Source organism: Schistocerca serialis, chromosome 4 (assembly GCF_023864345.2).
Source record: "Schistocerca serialis cubense isolate TAMUIC-IGC-003099 chromosome 4, iqSchSeri2.2, whole genome shotgun sequence".
Classification (NCBI taxonomy): domain Eukaryota; kingdom Metazoa; phylum Arthropoda; class Insecta; order Orthoptera; family Acrididae; genus Schistocerca; species Schistocerca serialis.
In genome coordinates, this window is record NC_064641.1 from 659,114,990 (window position 1) to 659,133,780 (window position 18,791).

At 36.9% G+C, this 18,791-nt stretch overlaps 1 protein-coding gene across 2 annotated transcripts in view; it reads right to left on the minus strand.

The window, feature by feature from the left end:
* LOC126475522 (serine/threonine-protein kinase 19-like) overlaps window positions 1-18,791 on the minus strand; it is a 64,992-nt gene that overhangs the window by 4,866 nt on the left and 41,335 nt on the right. Inside the window, exons 4-5 of one of the 2 annotated variants that reach the window (XM_050103452.1) lie at window positions 15,436-15,524; window positions 15,261-15,332 (exon numbers count right to left, since the gene is read on the minus strand). In XM_050103452.1, the coding sequence (XP_049959409.1) occupies window positions 15,284-15,332; window positions 15,436-15,524 (138 nt within the window). In that variant the 3' untranslated portion in view covers window positions 15,261-15,283. Of the gene's footprint in view, window positions 1-15,260; window positions 15,333-15,435; window positions 15,525-18,791 lie in introns of those variants that run through there. The other variant, XM_050103453.1, reaches the window with a different exon arrangement.

An 18,791-nucleotide genomic window follows, 5' to 3' on the forward strand; every position in this document is an offset into this window, starting at 1 on the left:
AAGGAAGTGAAGCAACAGTAGAATTTTTGTATTATATTGATAGGATTTTTGATATTCTGAACTCTAGAAATCCATTAGGTAAAGGGTATAAGAGCCCCCTGAGACTTGACAACAAATCTTATTGGCTTGGTATTTTCAGACACTGAAAATTATATCAAAAGCTTAAAAATCATTGGTGTTCCATTGCTGCTCCATGCAAGAAATGTTAAATCTGCATTAGAATGTATTTCTCTCTATGCTTTTCCCAATATGTCCAATAAAAATGCATTTGTAAATTTTGTTAACTGGGGAAAACTGTTTAAAACAAGTGACTGCGTGTACTCTGTTGTAGAATACTCAGAAACTGTTTTAGATGTTTGTGATTGCTGGGGATATGCGACAGAAATATATACAGACCAAGATTTTGCATTGTGTTAAAATTAAATTCGTAGATTACCCATTTCCTGCTCCTGCTCTTGGTCATGATTACCATTATGAAATTGGGATTGAGGATTTACATCAGACTCAACTTGTTTGTAAGATTGCATCCCTGTACTCCTGCACATGCTTAAAAACATATGGAAAAAAAAGCCCGCTGAGAAAATTTTAAACAACAAATCACATATAAGGCAGAAGTTAAATAAACTCATATTGTTTAATCATGTATAGTGCTCAAATTGGAAAAGATTATGTATTGGGACATTTCATGCAGATGGGTGTGACATTTTGACAGATTTTTTAAAACTATTTTGTCCATAGATTTGTTGTTGTATAATGATGAACTTCAAACGATGAATCACATTGAAGTAAAATTAACTCTTTACGTCCTGTGTAGATATTGTAACAAAATTATAATTATTTATTATATAAGCTTATTTTAAGATGTTAGGTGTTACAAAATATGCACTTGAATTAAAAACAGGTGATTTGTGTGAAATTAATGAAAAAAAGTTCTGAGACTTATTTGACAGATAGCTTTCAGTGTGAGAAAATATTTCCCTCAATAACTATGTTAACTTGAATTTTTCACTTTAAGAAAGCAGTTTAATCACAGAATGGGTGTGATCTAATGGAGTATGCAGTGGCCCTATGTTTCAAACAGTAATGTTTGTGGATACTCTGCAACATAAGAGCAATAAAATTGTTACTCTCTTAATTCTTGTTTTAATACTTCTTAGAATGAACACAATGTTCCAATTGATCATAAGCATTCTTATTACTTTAGAACCATTCTAGAATAAGGGGGCCTGATTCAGGCAAAACCTAATTTTCTTAATTTTGTCTTTATTTTGCTAGGAGGTCTTTCTATTATATTTTCCTGTGTTGAGGGAGGGGGGAGGGGAAGAGAATGCAAATAATCATATAGAATTATCTTTCTAGCACTACAAAGTACTGAATACAGTGATTACAGTTACACTTGGAAATCTAGGAAATTTCAAAAAATGGTTCAAATGGCTCTGAGCACTATGGGACTTAACATCTATGGTCATTAGTCCCCTAGAACTTAGAACTACTTAAACCTAACTAACCTAAGGACATCACACAACACCCAGTCATCACGAGGCAGAGAAAATCCCTGACCCCGCCGGGAACCGAACCCGGGCACGGGAAGCGAGAACGCTACCACACGACCACAAGTTGCGGATTGGGAAATTTCAGTATTCATGTTACATACCTAATTTTCATCAACATTTACCTTAATTATACAGTTACACTTTTTGCTGATTTGAACTGTGTACTACATGTTAAAAAGATTTTGTTTGGTCATAGTAATAAAAGCATTTCATTTTTTTTTAGGTCATATGTCCCATATGGAACTGAAATTATCAAGTTACAATGACAAAGGAAGGAATTAACATTAAGGAATCTTACTTCACAGAAATTATGTAACAATGGTCACACTTTTTGCAAGTTAACTTTAACATAAACCATTTAGTTTTCCATTACGAGTGAAAGCAGTTGCACGAGTCACGTAAAGAACAAAGTTTCCCATAGGGAACTAAAGTATTTTACGTTTGACTTATTGCAGACCCAAAGTATTGTGATCTTCATATTTCTATTTAAAAAAGTTTGTAACTCAAATTCAGACATTTTGGAATCTGTACATACATGTGTGTAACAAGGTACTTTTCATGTGTCATGTGGAACCTTTAATTTTCTGGTTTAAATATAATTTATTTCCTGAATTACCTTTAATACCGACAATGTCTGAATGCAATATTTACCATTTAGAAGAAGAACTATTAGTGTACAGAATGAAAAATGCGAGAGATTGTAATGTACCGAACTTGGAATGGCTCTTTATCAATAGCAGGTAAAACAAAGGCTTCTATTAAATGTTCAACGAAACCAGTCAGTACCTCTTAATTCACCATAGAGGTGATACAGTAATAAAAGAATTTACTTTTTTCAGAATTTCTGCTAAGTATTAAAAGTGTGAAGACCTATTCAATAAGTATTTGCTTTACCAATAACCTGTAGTACGAGCACATTTATAAGCAGGTAATTAAGGGAGTCAAGACTTATGTTAAAATTAAAGATACTGACTGGTATTACTTGCTCACAAAACATTGTAGTTGCTGTACAGTTTATGCTGTAAGTGGTGTACCCAATGTGATTCCTGGAGGACATAATATTCTGTTATCCTATGGGAATGCACTGCTACCACACCTGTTGAAAGTAAGTTTTGCTGTGGAATAGTTGTATCAGACGTCTGTATCAGAAAACAAATCTCCACTGTGACACCCTCATGTTCTTGGTATGCTATTAGCTATAATTACAGGAATACTCTTCACATGGAGGGGGGGGGGAGGGAGAGAGAGAGAGAGAGAGAGAGAGAGAGAGAGAGAGAGGGGGGGGGGGGGGGGGGGGGAGAAAATCATGTTCTTAGGAGGAGCAAGCTTTACAGCAGCATATGCTGTTAAAAGCATAGTGAGATTTTCTTTTTCATCATTTCAAACATTGTACACAACTTTCTTGCACTTTTATTTTATCACATTTTTCCCTTGAGAATGGAGAGGAGAGAGGAAGAAGAAAAAAAAGAAAAATTAAGCGAGCTTTCATAAGAACTGAAAACTCTACTTGTGTCATTTGTTATTTTCAAAATGTTACTCTCTTTCCAAATGCTGTTCTATTTCTTCAAACCAATTCTGAATGTCTCATGTTATTTACTGTACATTGTCCAGCAATACTTCTGTTGTTACTGGATAGTTTGTAATTTGGCACTACCTTTGTACCACTGGTATTGTCTAGTGTACTTTTGCAGATAAGAAAATCGACTGGACTAGAATGTCCTGTCAGTATAGGACAAATTCAGACAATATGGAACTTTTTGCACCAAATTTGCAATATAATGTCATCCTTGTCTAACACAGATTGTAGCAGCCATTGGGGTGCCTGTCTGGCCAACTTCTACAGCTTTCACTTTCAAGTTTGTTTTTTGCTTGGGCCATATCATGACAACCAGTCATTCCAGTGATTGACACCATGTCAAAGACTGGAACCAAGATTCACAGAAATAAAATTCCATGGTTGTAATTCACAGTCTAATTAATTTTGCTCACTGACATGTTTTGAATTCAATTTTAAAATAAAACCATGGTACCAGCCATTATTTGGGTGTCAGACTGGAAAATTACAGTTTTAAGACACCCCAACCTTAAAATTAACAGCTGTGATCGATGTTATTTTCAACAAGTTCCTTCACTTCCTACATCATCATGGATCAGTCCAATATAATATTATTACTACACTTAACTTCCAAATGATACGAGTTATGCATTTAAGAGGAGCCTTAACGTTGGCCTTTGTGTTTGTCTCATTTAAATGTAGGCCTATTTCTTGTCTCGTATCGAAGACTGAAGCACTGTCAAAAACTGGTGCTTCTACCTTATCACTCAGTTAAAATACACTGTGTCATGTACAGGCGTTAATAAAATTATGGCATTTAAATTTCTGATCAAAGAGAGAGCCAAATTCGTAAGTGAATGTTGCAATTACAGTGTCAGCATATATGCAGATCGGTAATGCATCACTTCAGATAAAGAAAAATAACAGTTTTTCCGTTTATAACTAAGTAATACTTTAATAGTTCAGTTGTAATTTCTGTTGTCAGTAAAGATACCCCTAAGCAAACGATGTCAACTTTTTTTCAAGACACGTCTTCACTGTTTTCCACACTTGATTTTCCGAATTATACCTGTAGTTAAAAGCTTTGGCAACCAAGATAATTTGTTGAGCTCCATTGAATCTTAAATAGTATTTTAAAATGGGCAAATAAGTAAAGCACTCATAAAATTAATAGTAAACAATTTATAGGTCAGCTTGTCAAACTTCCAAAACACACTCGAATTTAGGAATTTCATAGCAGAACTGTCACTGTTTTTTCTCACTAGATTAGAAACACTTCATTATGTTGAAGTGTAGATATCTAGAACATCCAATATAAAAGACTTATCAGGGCGCAGAACGAAAAACATTTTCATCCGTGTTTTGACACTTCGTTTTTCGCCAAATTCAGATATGGCGGACACTCAATGATATAATCTTTGGCCGGCACGCGCTAGAGCCATTTATCCGTAGGTCCGGTAGTTGAGCATCCCTCATTTCGCTAGCTTTAGACGCCTGTAGCACACACTAACAGAGATGGTAGCACAAGTTAGAAGTGAGAACATGGATTACCACTGAACTTACAGCGAAAACAAATAAGTGGGAACTATTGTTCCCACTGGTCAGTAAAGGGTTAACCCACATCTGCTGGGACTAATGTAATGTCTCATTCATTCATTGAAGCTTCTAGTGTAGTTGTATTCTTGAAGGTTAGTGCCCCACTTAAGCAGAGAGTGATAAGTCTACTAGGAAAATATTCAGATCATTATCTTAAAGAACAAAGCACCAACCCTCTCTTATCAGTAATTAACGTTATTTGTGATTGTAAATTTGCACAACAAAATGACAAGCATTAAGAAACAATTCACTGTGAAAGTGTAGATCCTCACAGACCTCCAACAGTCGACAGCAAAGTTGCTGAAGGTTTCTGTAATAGTGTTGTGGTCTTCAGCCCAAAGCCTTGTTGCAGCTCTCCGTGCTACTCTATTCTGTGCAAGCTTCTTTATCTCCCCATCTACTGCAACCTACATCCTTTTGAATTTTCTCACTGCATTCATATCTTGATCTCTCTCAATGACTCCCCTGCCCCCAATACTAAATTCATGATCCCTTGATGTCTCAGAATGTCTCCTATCAATCGATCCCTTCTCTTAGTCAAGTTATGCCACAAATTTGTAGTCTCCCCAGTTCTATTCAGTACCTCTTCATTAGTTACATGCTACCCATCTAATCTTCAGCATTCTTCTGTAACACCACAATTTAAAAGCTTCTATTCTCTTCTTGTCTAAACTCTTTAACCTCCATACATTGCTACACTCCATAGAAATATTTCAGAAATGTCATCCTGATACTTAAATTTATATTCATTGTAAACGAATTTCTCTTTTTCAGAAACACTTTTCTTGCCATTGCCAGTGTACCGTATTTACTCGAATCTAAGCCGCACTTTTTTCCGGTTTTTGTAATCCAAAAAACCGCCTGCGGCTTAGAATCGAGTGCAAAGCAAGCGGAAGTTCTGAAAAATGTTGGTAGGTGCCGCCACAACTAACTTCTGCCGTCAAATATATGTAGCGCTACACAGGCATGCTTTGTAGGCACACAGATAAATACTGGGGCCAAAACCTCTGCGTCAGTAAATAAATTAAAAAAAAGGTGGAAGACGAGCTTTTTTTCTCCGCCCCGAGTTTCAACCACTACATTTTCATACATTATCCAACGAAGTAAATACAAATTCCGTATTGTTCATCTTCGAATGTAGCAGAATTTCAATGTACTATGAAACTCCGACTGGCAAGACTGTTTGTCAAGAGATGGTTGCTAATAGGAACCTGATGAGATGTGAATCACATACAGTATTCTCTTCCCCATAAGAATAATACGAACATAAACATTTTGCCATGTATTCTTTCGTGTTTGCTGCTATCTCATTTAAATCCTGTCTGCCTAATAAACTACGAAACTAGAGTGAGACAACAGCAAACGCGGAAGAATATACGTATCGTGTCATGTTTATATTCGTATTATTCTTATGCCTAATAGTGATACAGTCAGAAATGAAGCACGGCAACTGACTAGATTTTTAAATCTAAGATGACTCGAATTTCTGTGCAGAATTTGATGTACTAAAGAAGCGGCCACAAAGATTTTCAAACGGAGAAAAATTTTCGCCTATCTCTCGTTCAGAACATGCTCTATCATACGCAGTCTATTATTTGGTTCTTGTTGATCATTATCAAAGAAAGCAGCAGTGTAAGTAACAACAAATTGCAGTCTCTTGCTGTTGTTTCGCTAATGAGACGATTCCTCTTTTTGTTTTTTGTAAGCGGCGGTAGCGCGCACAAAAGCAAGCCATGCCGCGAGCGGCGACAGGCCGTAAACACACACTATAAGAATGCGACAAACAATGCATGACAGTACAGTAATGCATTTTCAGCTTAGAGTGACGTTAACACCTATAACAAAGAAAACGGCACTTATCAGATCAAAGCAAAATAAGCAATCGATTCAAACCAGACGAAGCACGTGAAAAAGGAAGGGTACCCGTATAAATACGGACGGAGCGCCTGACGCATAGCAAGGGTTACCTGGTAAAGCTTAACTGCTAAGCTTACGATTCGAACCAAACTACTGTAGGTGTATCGTCATTCATTCGACCTAAATTATGTCTCATATTACAATGGACCAACTTTGTTTCGATTTGGAGGTGCGGCCTAAAACTTTTCTATCTCCTTGAATTTCGAGTCTCAAATTTCAGGTGCGGCTTAGATTTGGGAAATTTTTTTTCCCTTTATTTCGAGTTTCATTTTTTAGGTGCGGCTTAGATTCGAGTAAATACGGTACATTTTATATCCTCTTTACTTCGAGCATTATCAGTTATTTTCCTGCCCAAATAGCAAAACTCATCTACTACATTAAGTTTCTTTTTTCCTAATCCAATTCCCTCAGCATCATCTGATTTAATTCAACTACATTCCATTATCCTTATTTTTGTTTTGATTATGTTCATCTTATATCCTCATTTCATGAAGCTGTCCATTCCAAACAACTGTTCTTTCAAGTCCTTTGCTATATCTGACGGAATTAAATTGATGTTGGTAAACCTGAAAGTTTTGAGTTATTCTTCCTGAACTTTAATTCCCTTTCCAAATTTGTCTGTTTCCTTTACTGCTTGCTGTATGTCCACATTGAAGAACATCGGGGATATGCTACAACCCTCCCTCACTCTCTTCTTCCCTGTCACCACATCCCTTTCATGCCCCCTCAACTCATAACTGCCGTCTGGTTTCTGTACAAGTTGTGAATAGCCTTTCACTCCCTGTATTTTACCCCTGCTAGCTTCAGAATTTCAAAAAGAATGTTCCAGTCAATATTGTCAAAAACTTTCTCTAAGACTAGAAATGATATAAGTTTAGGTTTGCCTTTCCTCAACCTATATTATAAAATAAGTCGTAGTGTCAGTATTGCCTAGTGTTCCTGTATTTCTCTGGAAGCCAAACTCGTCTTCCCCAAGATCAACTTACAACCGTTTTCCATTCTTATGTAAAGAATTCAAGTTAATATTTTGCAACCACAACTTATTAAACTGATTGTTTGGTAATAACACCCGACAGCACCTGCTTTCTCTGGACATAGAATTATTACATTCTTTTTGAAGTGCAAGGATATTTCGCCTCTGTCACACATCTTGCACATTAAATGGAATTTTTTTTGTCTTGACTCACTCTCCCAAGGCTATCAGTAGTTGACGGAATGTCGTCTGCTTGTGAGGCCTTGTTTTAACTTAGGTCTTTCAGTGCTCTGTCAAGTTATTCTCGTAATATCATGTCTTCCATCTGCTCTTTATCTACATCCTCTTTCATTTCTGTGACACTGCCAGCAATTTCATCTCCCTTGTACAGACCCTCTATATACTACTACAGCTTCCCACTTTCCCTTCTCTACTTAGAACTGATTATCCGTTTGAGCTCTTGATGTTCACACAGGTGCTTTTTTCTTCTCCAATGGCTTCTCTAATTTTCCTGTAGGCAGTATGTATCTTTCCTCTCATGATATATGCTTCTATATTCTTACATTTGTCCTCTAGCCATACTTGCTCAGCCATTTTGCATGTCCTGTCAGTCTCATTTTTTAGATGTCTGTATCCCCTTTCACCAGCTTCATTTTTACATTTTCTCCTTTCATGAATTACAGTAAATTTCTCTGTTCATCAGTTCAAGTCATTATTTTGTATGTTACCCAAGGATTTCTACTAGATGTTGTTTTTTTACTTATTTTATCCACTGCTATTTTCACTATTTCACCTCTAAAAGCTAATCATTTGCTTCTACTATACTGCCTACCCCTGTGCTAGTCAATCAGTGCCTAATGCTGCCTCTGAAACTCTCAACCCATCTCCTTAATTTCGTACCTTTTTGCAGTTTCTTCAGCTTTAATCCATAGTTCATAACCAATACTTTATGGTCATCGTTAACATCTGCCCGCCGAAGTTCTTACAATTTACAATCTGGTTTTGAAATCTGTGTCTTACCATTCTGTAACCGATCTGAAACCTTCTAGTTTCTCCAAGTCTCTTACATGTATTCAATCTTCTTTGATGATTCGTAAACTAAGTGTTATTGATAGGATGGAATGTAACAATATTACAAAAATGATAGCTGTTCTAACTATATAGCAGAGATGCTGCTGAGTCACAGATAGGCACAACAAAAAAACTGTCACAAAATAAGCTTTCGGCCAACAAGGCTTGTCAAAAATACACACACACACACACACGATCATGACCACAGCCTAGCAGCTGTGTATGATGGGAGAGGCAACTGGGGGGGGGGGGGGGTGATAGCAGGGTAGGTGTGGGGGTCGTAAGTGCTGCTGGGGAGCATGCAGGGATGAGGTGGAGAGGGGGTAGGGCAGCTACGTACAATTGGGAGCTTAGACAGAGGTGGCGAGGAGAAGGAGGGAGGTTAGTGGAAAAGGAGAGAAGTAAAAAGTGTGTGGATGAATAGACAGTTGTTTAGTGTTGGAATGAGAACAGGGAAGTGGCTGATGGATGAGGACAATGACTAATGAAAGTTGAGGCCATGAGTGTTACGGGAGAGTTTTCATTTGTGCAATTTAGAAAAGCTGGTGTTAGTATGAAGGATCCATACGGCACAGGCTGTGAAGCAGTCATTTAAATCGAGAATGTCGTGTTGGTCGGCATGCTCAGCAACAAGGTGGTCCAGTTGTTTCTTGGCCACCGTCTGGCAGTGGGCATCCATGTGGATGGACAGCTTCTTGTGACAGACAGCTTGTTGGTTGTCAGTGGTTGCAGCTTAGCTTGTAGGTCACATAACTGGTTTCACAGGTAGCCCTGTCTTTGATGAGATGATGATGATTGTGACTGGACTGTATGTAGTACATGATGGCGGTATGATGTATGGGACAGGTCTTGCATCTAGGTGTACTACAGGGATATGAGCCATGCGGTAAGGGATTGGGAGCAGAGGTTGTGTAGGGATGGATGAGTATATTTAGTAGTTCGATGGATGGCAGAATACCGTTGTGGGAGGGCCAAGAAACAATTGGACCATCCTGTTGCTGAACATGCCTCTCAACACGACATTGGCATTCTTTATTCTTCTCTCCTTTACTGCTACCCCCACTCTCCGTTTAAGCTCCTGACTGCACATAGCTGCCCTACACTCTCTCCACCTCATCCTTGCACACTCCCCAGCAGCATTCACCATTCCCCACCCACCCATCATGCACTCCTGCTGCTGCTGCTGCTCATAGTATGGCTTAAAAGCTGCCACAGACTGTGGTCATGTGTATGTGAGTAGTGCGTGCGCACCTGCGGTGGGGTGCGGTGTGTGTATTTTTGACAAAGGACTTGTTGGCCGAAAGCTTATTTTGTGACAGTCTTTTTGTTATGCGTATCTGCGACTCGGCATCTCTGCTCTATGGAGTAGCAACTATCCTTTTCGTAATATTATTACAAGTAAAGAAGCGTTTCAGAGTCTTTGTGTGGTTAATTGACCAAGGTGTAGAGGGAGAATTTTGTCTGGAGCTGTGGATGATTCCACATATGGATCCAGAAGGGACAGCCACCACATTTGCCTGTGCAATCTGCAGGTTTATCTTGTGTAGCCTTCTTCTTAAACAGCGCTACCCTTCCAATGAAGTGCAATGCCCACATCTACAGACTGATTTATGTAGCATGCATTTTTGCACCAAGTCTAACTCCGAAAAATGTAATAGAGGAGGAAGCAAGACACGGAGTGCTCATGGCAAAAGTATTAGAGAGTAAAAAGAAGACACTCAGGAAATGTCACACAGTGTGAAAAATGGAATATGCTTCCCAAAGTTATTTTCTGCAATGAAGGGAAAGTAATTTCACTTGAAACTAAATTACAGATTCTATAAAAGTAAAAAATTTTGAGCTCTCAATCTGCAAGGTGAAAAGTAAACATTACATTAATAATGTCATGTACTTTTAGGAGGTTTCGAGAAACAAGAACAAAAAGTTACGTCAAGCACAGTGGTTATTACTGTTCTTTATCTTATAAGGATGGAATCAAAGCAAGGATGTTCAGAGACTTATTTTTGCACGATTTCAATGCTTTGGTGAGAACAGTTTGATATATTCAGGGGCGAGATAGCATTAGCACTTATGATGGAACTGAGTTAGAACCTGGGGAGGTTCAAGAAGGCCCAGAGATGATGAAAACACTGTAGAAATAGATAGGAGCTGTTTAAAAATGGCTTGAAGCAACCACTAAGTCACTGAATTGTCACTTCATATTAAGTTAAGGGATATGTATTTTATTCGGATGGAATTTAGGCGTTAAATATTTATCATCAGTTGAACAAATGCACAACTGAGGCTTGGCATCACTCTCATATCTTGGAAAAAGAATAAGCATTTGCAGACAGCAAAACTGTGGTGTCTTTTACATTTGGAATTACTGCAGTAGCAACAATGTATGCACAAAGCATGACATTGTGACCAAGACTGCTCATTTTCAAGAAATAGTGAAGTAAAAGCAAATAATTATGGTTTCTGATGACTATCCAAATCAAAATAAAAACAGTGTTTCAAGAAGTGTCTTGGTTAACCTTTCTATCTAATCTGATCTTAAGATAAGAAAAGTAATACTGGAGAAAGGCCATAATATAATGGAGATGGATAGCATCCAACAGTGAAACATTTTCATTTTTCCAGTACCTACACCAGCATACTACATCTAGCAGCTAGATACAGGAATGAAAACTCACTCATAATTATTTCTGTATGTCAGCTATACAAATATCAAGAATTTTGAAAGCCTTCCCCGTAATTTTATGTAAGTCGAACCGAGTGTATACAACCCGGGAGATCCGGGAATTTTTTCATCCGGGAAAAACCCTGGATATTATTAGAATTCCGGGAATTTTTCATTGTTTCAGTTTTCAGTTCAATTTTTGTAATTATGACTGGTAAGAAAAAACCAAAATAACTTAAATGCGCCATATACAACAACTATGCGCAGTGCTCATGCGAGTATCTCCCAACAGCAAATTGTGTCAAAGGCTTTAGGAAGACTATGCAATGCTTCATAACAACAAATTGCCTCTGATGAGCGTGATGTCACAACTGTTTACATTAGATCTGTTTTAGCAGTTACGAGTGGGCTCATGTGCAGTTGAGTCACATTTTGAGTAGTGGATTCTCCCGCTTCTGGCTACAGGAATGTGGCTGTTGGCAGCAAGCAGCTAGATGCTACCGGGAAAAGGGGGCGCCAAATTCATATTCTTGAGGGAAAAAACTTGTTTCACAAAGCGTCTAGCATCCAGCGCATGTTTGTCTGTTGCTTATTCATAAGATTTTGAAATGCTTCTCTGTTGGTTTTTGAACATTTTTGAACACATTTTAAGTTGATTTCTGAATGACTCATAAGTTGACTTTTGAATGCATGCATAGTGTACGTGATGTCTCTGACAGGAGAATCCTCGTCGCATCTAGAAATAAACTTTCTGCAGACGAAAAGGGGACAGGGCTATATGAGCACAGTGGAGTAAAGCCGAAAAGATGGATGCCAATTGCTGTCTGATTAAGTGGCTGATTGGGTTTGCAAATGATCAGTGTTGTTATAATTACTAGCGAAATCCATAGATTCAGACTACTAGAATGGAAATAAACAACTGACAGGAGTAACAGGTGAGAAAGATTCCATATTATCTTCTCGGTGTATCCAAGAAAATGAAATTTTGACAGAAAATTTTTGGTGAGATCGCTACACTATAAGGACCAGTAGGACAGTCCCCGGCTAGCAGCCATGTAAGTTCTATTCTGGAAGTAACGCGGAATAACTAAACCTGTGATTCTGGCAGGGTTAGTGAAGTTAATCGGCGAACAAATTTTGACAGTGGTAGCAATAGCTACAGAATTGGTGATGACAAGACTGTTTGTTAGAATGAAGAATGAGAAGAAATGGGGACATCACATAAATGATGGAAGAATAAGACGATTCCAAATTTATATAAAAATTTCGTAATACTACTTTTCGATCTCATGCTTGAGAAGCTGGTGCATATGAATGAAATGTGAAACTATTTCCTAATGTAAAGCTTTTTACTTGTAGTAGGCCCAATAGGCATTTGATATTGGTACTTCGTGGATTATATTCTGTCGTGTTGGCAATTTGTACCAAAACAGTCTCGTTTATTTGGTGTGTTACAAAATTGCTGCCATATTAGAAAGGCCTATTTTGTTTTATCTAGAACACAGTGGCAAAATAGACGTAATCAGATTGAGAAACCACACCAGTCTTGGGTATTATTTGTATTAATAGCTTTTTCAGTATTAGATAACGACATTTCCATTTTGCATGTAGCAAAACGTTTGACGAACTTTGATGAGGTAATAGATTCTTTCGCAGAAAGGAAAGCATGCCATGTAAAGCTGCAGCACGATTAGAGAAAAAAAATGCTAGGAGGTAAGGTCTGAAGAAATGTGTAATTTCTTGCTATCTCTTGTCAGTATTGATTTTATATATCCTATATTTAATTTGATGTCACACAAAACAGCAAGTTATTAACTAATAGATAATAAAGAGTTCAGATTTTCTGAAGAGTTCTTGTTCTCTCGATAACAAATAATCCCATCCGCTATTAATTGCGAGGATTTTTTTTAAGAGTGGCAGGCTGTCAAACAGGCCAACTGGGAGCAGGAGACGCACCACAGGACATTTCAATTTCCACTCTCCTGAATATAGTTTGGACGTGCGGTAGAAAAATGCTTTATGAAGAGGTGTGGCAATGCACTTTGGCATACTTAAGACCAAATAATATGTCTTTCATTTCCTCGAATACATATATTTTGTTTCAGACTTTTCAGAAAGATGTGCGCTACAAGATGAACATATTTTGAAAATTCTATTTTTTGTTAGTATTGACCCGGTTCGCAAATGTTGCAGAGCACTCTGAATTATAGTGGGTAGTCTCCATGTGACCCGTGTTTACAGCTAGTGATTTTGCTGTTTCCTCTTCGTTTAGTCTTTGTTTCCCCTTCGTTTAGTCTCATTTCAAATGAAAACAAAATGGATATCTGTGGTCGGGAGCTATCAAGTGAATTAAAACACATTCACATAAATACGGAAGGCTGAAATATGTCATTAGTTTCAGATTTTATTTTATTTCCACTTTTCTGACGGTCAAGCATTAATCGCCTTGCGAAACAATGACGTTATTTTTGTCTGTTTGCTAACGAAATTTGACTTTTGTTAACCTCTGCCGCAGAGGCATTCAATGTATTTGAAACGAAATGTTTAATTCCACAGTACTGGCTAGTTCCAACTGTTCGCTGCATTTCAAGTGCACGTTTTCATTTTCTAGCACGTATGGCATTATGCCATAATAAAGAACCAAACATGATGTAATACAGTACTGGTGCTCCAAGAAAATTTACACCTGGAAAACCACATAATGTATGATCTTTTCAATGGTTTACATGTACGTACATACGGGCTTCCTACGTCATGATAGCTACCCAAGCGCGGTGGCGCCTGTTAATCTGGCACGCTCTGGCAACTGTTGAAAGGAATCTATTTCTAACAGGTTGGGGGAAAATATTGCGAATAGTGATTTGAGAAGTGTTACTTTCAAAGTAAATATCCTTTTATGAAAGTTGAACTATGTGCAAGAATGTACCATGAATTTATTAAATCACAGAGCGTTTGCCTCTCATTTAAAAATCAACTCTTTGATGACAAGTCATTTAGAAGAATTTTAAACCCTGAAGAGCAGACATTTATGTCATTATTAAAAATTTTACTGGCACGTTTGTGTGATATATCTTAAAGTATAACATGTGCAAAAAAGATCAACAGTATATGGGAAAGCTTAGCTTCTCTCGCAGCTTATTAACCTTAGAGACCAATATTACACGTGAAAGCTTTGCTTTTCTTGTAGCAACACCATGTATATAAATTTAAGCTATTAACTTTCCCTGTTTGTGTGTTCATACTAGTTAACAGTGATGTTGCTGTAGGCTGGCTACATCACGTGTCCTATGCTCTGAATATCCACTGTCATCGGCTGGCGAGATCACATGACATGAGCTACGAATAGCTTACAAAAGCACATCGAAATCTCGATTTCAATGATTCGGAAAGTAACATGCAGTGTTTGGTGGAATTCCCATGTACACTTTCGTAATACGAAAATACACAGCGTACAAGTTGCTGCACATCAAAGGTATTTCCAAAACGTGTCTTTTTCCATGAGTTTAGTTTTCTGAAGTGCCGGGAAATTGTATGGCCGTGTATAAAACCATAACCATTCAAAGGATTGATAAGGGAAAATATACTGTCACCCAGGAGAAAGTGTATTTTTAACTGGGAAATCCGGGATTTTTTTTTTCCTTGTCCACGTATACACCCTGTCAAACCAAAAAGAAAAACTGGATTCTACAATGAGGGTAGATGGGAACTGAACTACGAAAACAGAAGCTTTTTATACAACAAGTTACAGAATGTTGGTATTACTCCCAGGATAAAGAAAGGTATCTGAAATGTCATATACTGAGTCACTCAAAATAGAGTTATCAAAATTTTATAGCATAAATGACTTGAAACTATTAATGAACAAGAACCAGCCCTACTGCTGATCTTGTTCTGTGTGCAAGTTTTTTTTTTCTAACAAAATAAAGCAATGTGTTTATTTCAGATATGGAAAATCTTTATTTCTTCTTCCGTAATCTCAGAAGATTTCCAGATGTTGTTTCTATACTGAAAGTACAACAAACAATACAAGTTATTAAAGACTTGACTATAACAAAAAAAACTTACTATACGCAAAAAATGGTATTATATACACAGTAAAAACAATTACCATTCAACCAAGTCAGCACCAATTATGTCGCAAATGTAGAACACCATACCAAACTTCTCGGACTTCTTCAACTTCCGCTGTTCAAGCTCCTATGCAAAATAGAAATAATGTGAATATACACCCAGAGATCACTTTAATAGCTTTAGTGCTACAGTATTATAGACACGAGTGGCTTTCACACTTTACATAATGTACTTTAAAGTTTTTCAAGAACATTAGACTTCCCCTTTGTCTCAGCTTTTTGGGTACAGCAAAAAGTGTTTACAACAAGAATCCGATGACTGCAAAGGTCAAAGATCATAGAACCCAGAAAAAAAAGGTAGATGAAATATTATTTGAAATGTAAAATGTAGTGTCTGTGATGATAGATGACCCTGCTGATCCTTTCCCTTGGATTGTAATACTGACAATATGTATGTTATGTTAATAAGGTTGTTAGTGACTGGATTTTTTCCACCAAGTTAAAAAAACATACAGTATTTCAAAATTAGACAGGGAAATAGCAAACATTAAGTTGAGCCTTTATAAATACCACTAACTAAGCAACTTAAGCTCACACTGTAACAACATAGTAATTTGTTGTATTTTTTTCAGTCTTTGATAGCAAGATTTTATAAAATTTGATTTCTATTTTGATCAATTATGATCATCTCCGTACAGGTCTGTGGTGATAAAAAACAAAAATTTCATCCAATAACAATTTTTTTACAGCACCTACTTCAAAACAAACTGTTCTGAAGATGATCACAGTTTATCTAAACAACTACAGTAATCTGTTCTTGCAATCAAAGATGACAAATTCTAAAAATTCAGATGATGGATCACTACCCTTCACTGTTGCCATGCTACATTTCTCCATTTCTCAGTATTGTTTATCCTCTGATACTATCACTGATTTACATTTAAGTTATATTCATCTATACACGCTTTGTTTTCTGCACAACCCAACACGAGTAAAAACCTCTACGCAAATATTTTTAATACTCTGGGTGCTGTATTAGCTAGCTATCTCATGAAAACTTGACTGTTAAACAAATGCATTTACTGTTTATACGTAAAATGAATGAAATGAGTGTGGATTACAGAACCATTAAGAAATGTTTGTGGTTTGATTGCTGAGTGAGTCAAAACACGTTGCTGTGACCAAAAACGTCTGCCTTTACCTGCCTCTCTTTGATTCTTTTGGGAAATTTATGGTGACATTCTCTACCGTAGCACCATTTTCACTGGTTTACTTAATTTGATCATGGCAAAGAAAATGAGCATGTTTGACAATACTCTTTAACCTCTCCATTTCTAGTTGGCAAGCATAACTGGAGAAGACTCAATGTTAGTTCAAGGGTTGATAATATAGGGTCATACTTCATTAGGTAGTTTATCTATCATAACAGAATCAAGCAGTTGACTTTTTGGGGAGGAAGTCACTTTAACACTGCCAATGAGTTTAAAAGACTATGGGACGAATTACCAAAAACTAGAGGAGAACTAAAGGTAAATCTTTTGATTCAACAATACCACTATAGGAATACCAGTTGGGAAGCATAATGAATTTTTATAAACATTTTACAAAGTTAAAACCAGATGGGGCGTTGGATACGCTCAAAAAACTAGAGGAGAACTAAAGGTAAATCTTTTGATTCAACAATACCACTATAGGAATACCAGTTGGGAAGCATGATGAATTTTTATAAACATTTTACAAAGTTAAAACCAGTTGGGGCATACATTCAAACTTCTGCAAGTGTTTTCAAGATCATTATCACAAAGGTGAGAAGACTCTAGAAAGATAGACTTTTAATCTAGTTATATGCTATAGGAAGCTGCTGAGTGGGGAACCATCCATTCAGAAGAGTTTACCTCATCAGATGATTTTCAGGAGAAATTCAAGTGTAAATACTGGTATAAGAAAATATAAGAGAAATTGATGCTGGAATTCAGTTCATGGGGTAGTTTCAAGAAGTACACACAGTGGCACCTAACAAGACCGAAGTATTTAGATAACCCAATATATGAAGTAAATTTAGCAAAGGTATTGGTAAGGTGTTTACCATATTATGTAAGAAAGAAAATTTTATATAGACGTTTCATTTGTTGAAAATATAGGCACGATGAATAATGAGCACAATAATCCCAGGCACAAGGATACATGCCAGAAAGAAGGTAGATTTAACACTAAATACCAGAGAGGTTAATTACTGTCCGGTAAATAAGAGTCAGAATAGTAAATCTAAACAACAAAGATGGGGAGAACAAAGTGCTGATACACAAATGTTTACAAATAGTGGCCTTAAGGAAGGTGCTAGAATAGTGAAGTATTTTTTGACAAACCAAACAACAACAACAGTAACAGAAAACGATGGATGTCCTAGTCAAGGGACAGGATATGTCAAATTAAGTGCAGGCCCATATGAAAAGAAGTTGGTTGCTTTTAGTCAGGAAACACCAATATACAATTGGTTACTCGCTGAAGAAGACAAAGAAACAGGTATAGAGTGACGATCTGGAAGTGAGTGTGCACATAGATTTGGGAAATGAAATTTCCCGTGTATCTGTGTCTTTGTTCGAAGTATTAAAACAATAGAGTGTATCCAATACTGCCAGTTAGTGGAGCATACATAGTAGAAATAACTGGAAGCAAAGCAAGACAAATTAAGCATGAAGTGTGGTTACTGATAACATCAAATAATTTTACGTCTATGCAGAAATGCTTGGTAGTGCCTAATGTAAATTTGCTGTTGTTCCTAGGTATTGATTGGCTGATAAGATTTAAAGTAATACTGGATTTTTCAGCACATATATTAACATGTACTTATCAAGATCAGTATTTTAGCACCATTTAGTGGGAAGATTACTGGTAATACAGACATATAACATCCACCTTGTAACAACAAGCACCGTGACGAATTTATAGATACACAAAGTACACTGCAAGAACTAATTAGGATGAAAGATTATGAATCTGGAGTACTTGGAAACTATGTTTGTAGTTTTAAGATCAAACATAAACTGCCTTTTTTCTGTAAACCCAATTTGGTACCATTAAGTGCAAAAGGAGATTAATAAAACGTTTAGGAGGAGGACTAATAGAAAGGAGTTCTAGTGTATGCAATAACCTGTTATTAGTATTGTGTAAAAGGATGGGGGGAGGGACAGTGCGTCTAAAATTGAATGCATGTACTCTAAATAAGCACATAGATCCTGAGAGAGATCAAACAGTCAGTATAGACAAAATATTGACGAAGTTCGAGCAAGCAAAGTATTTTAGCTTGATGGGTCTCACATTGGGTATTGGCAAATCAAAACTGGTGACAATTCAAAGAAACTTACTTTTTTTTTTAAGGTTAAGTCATACCAAT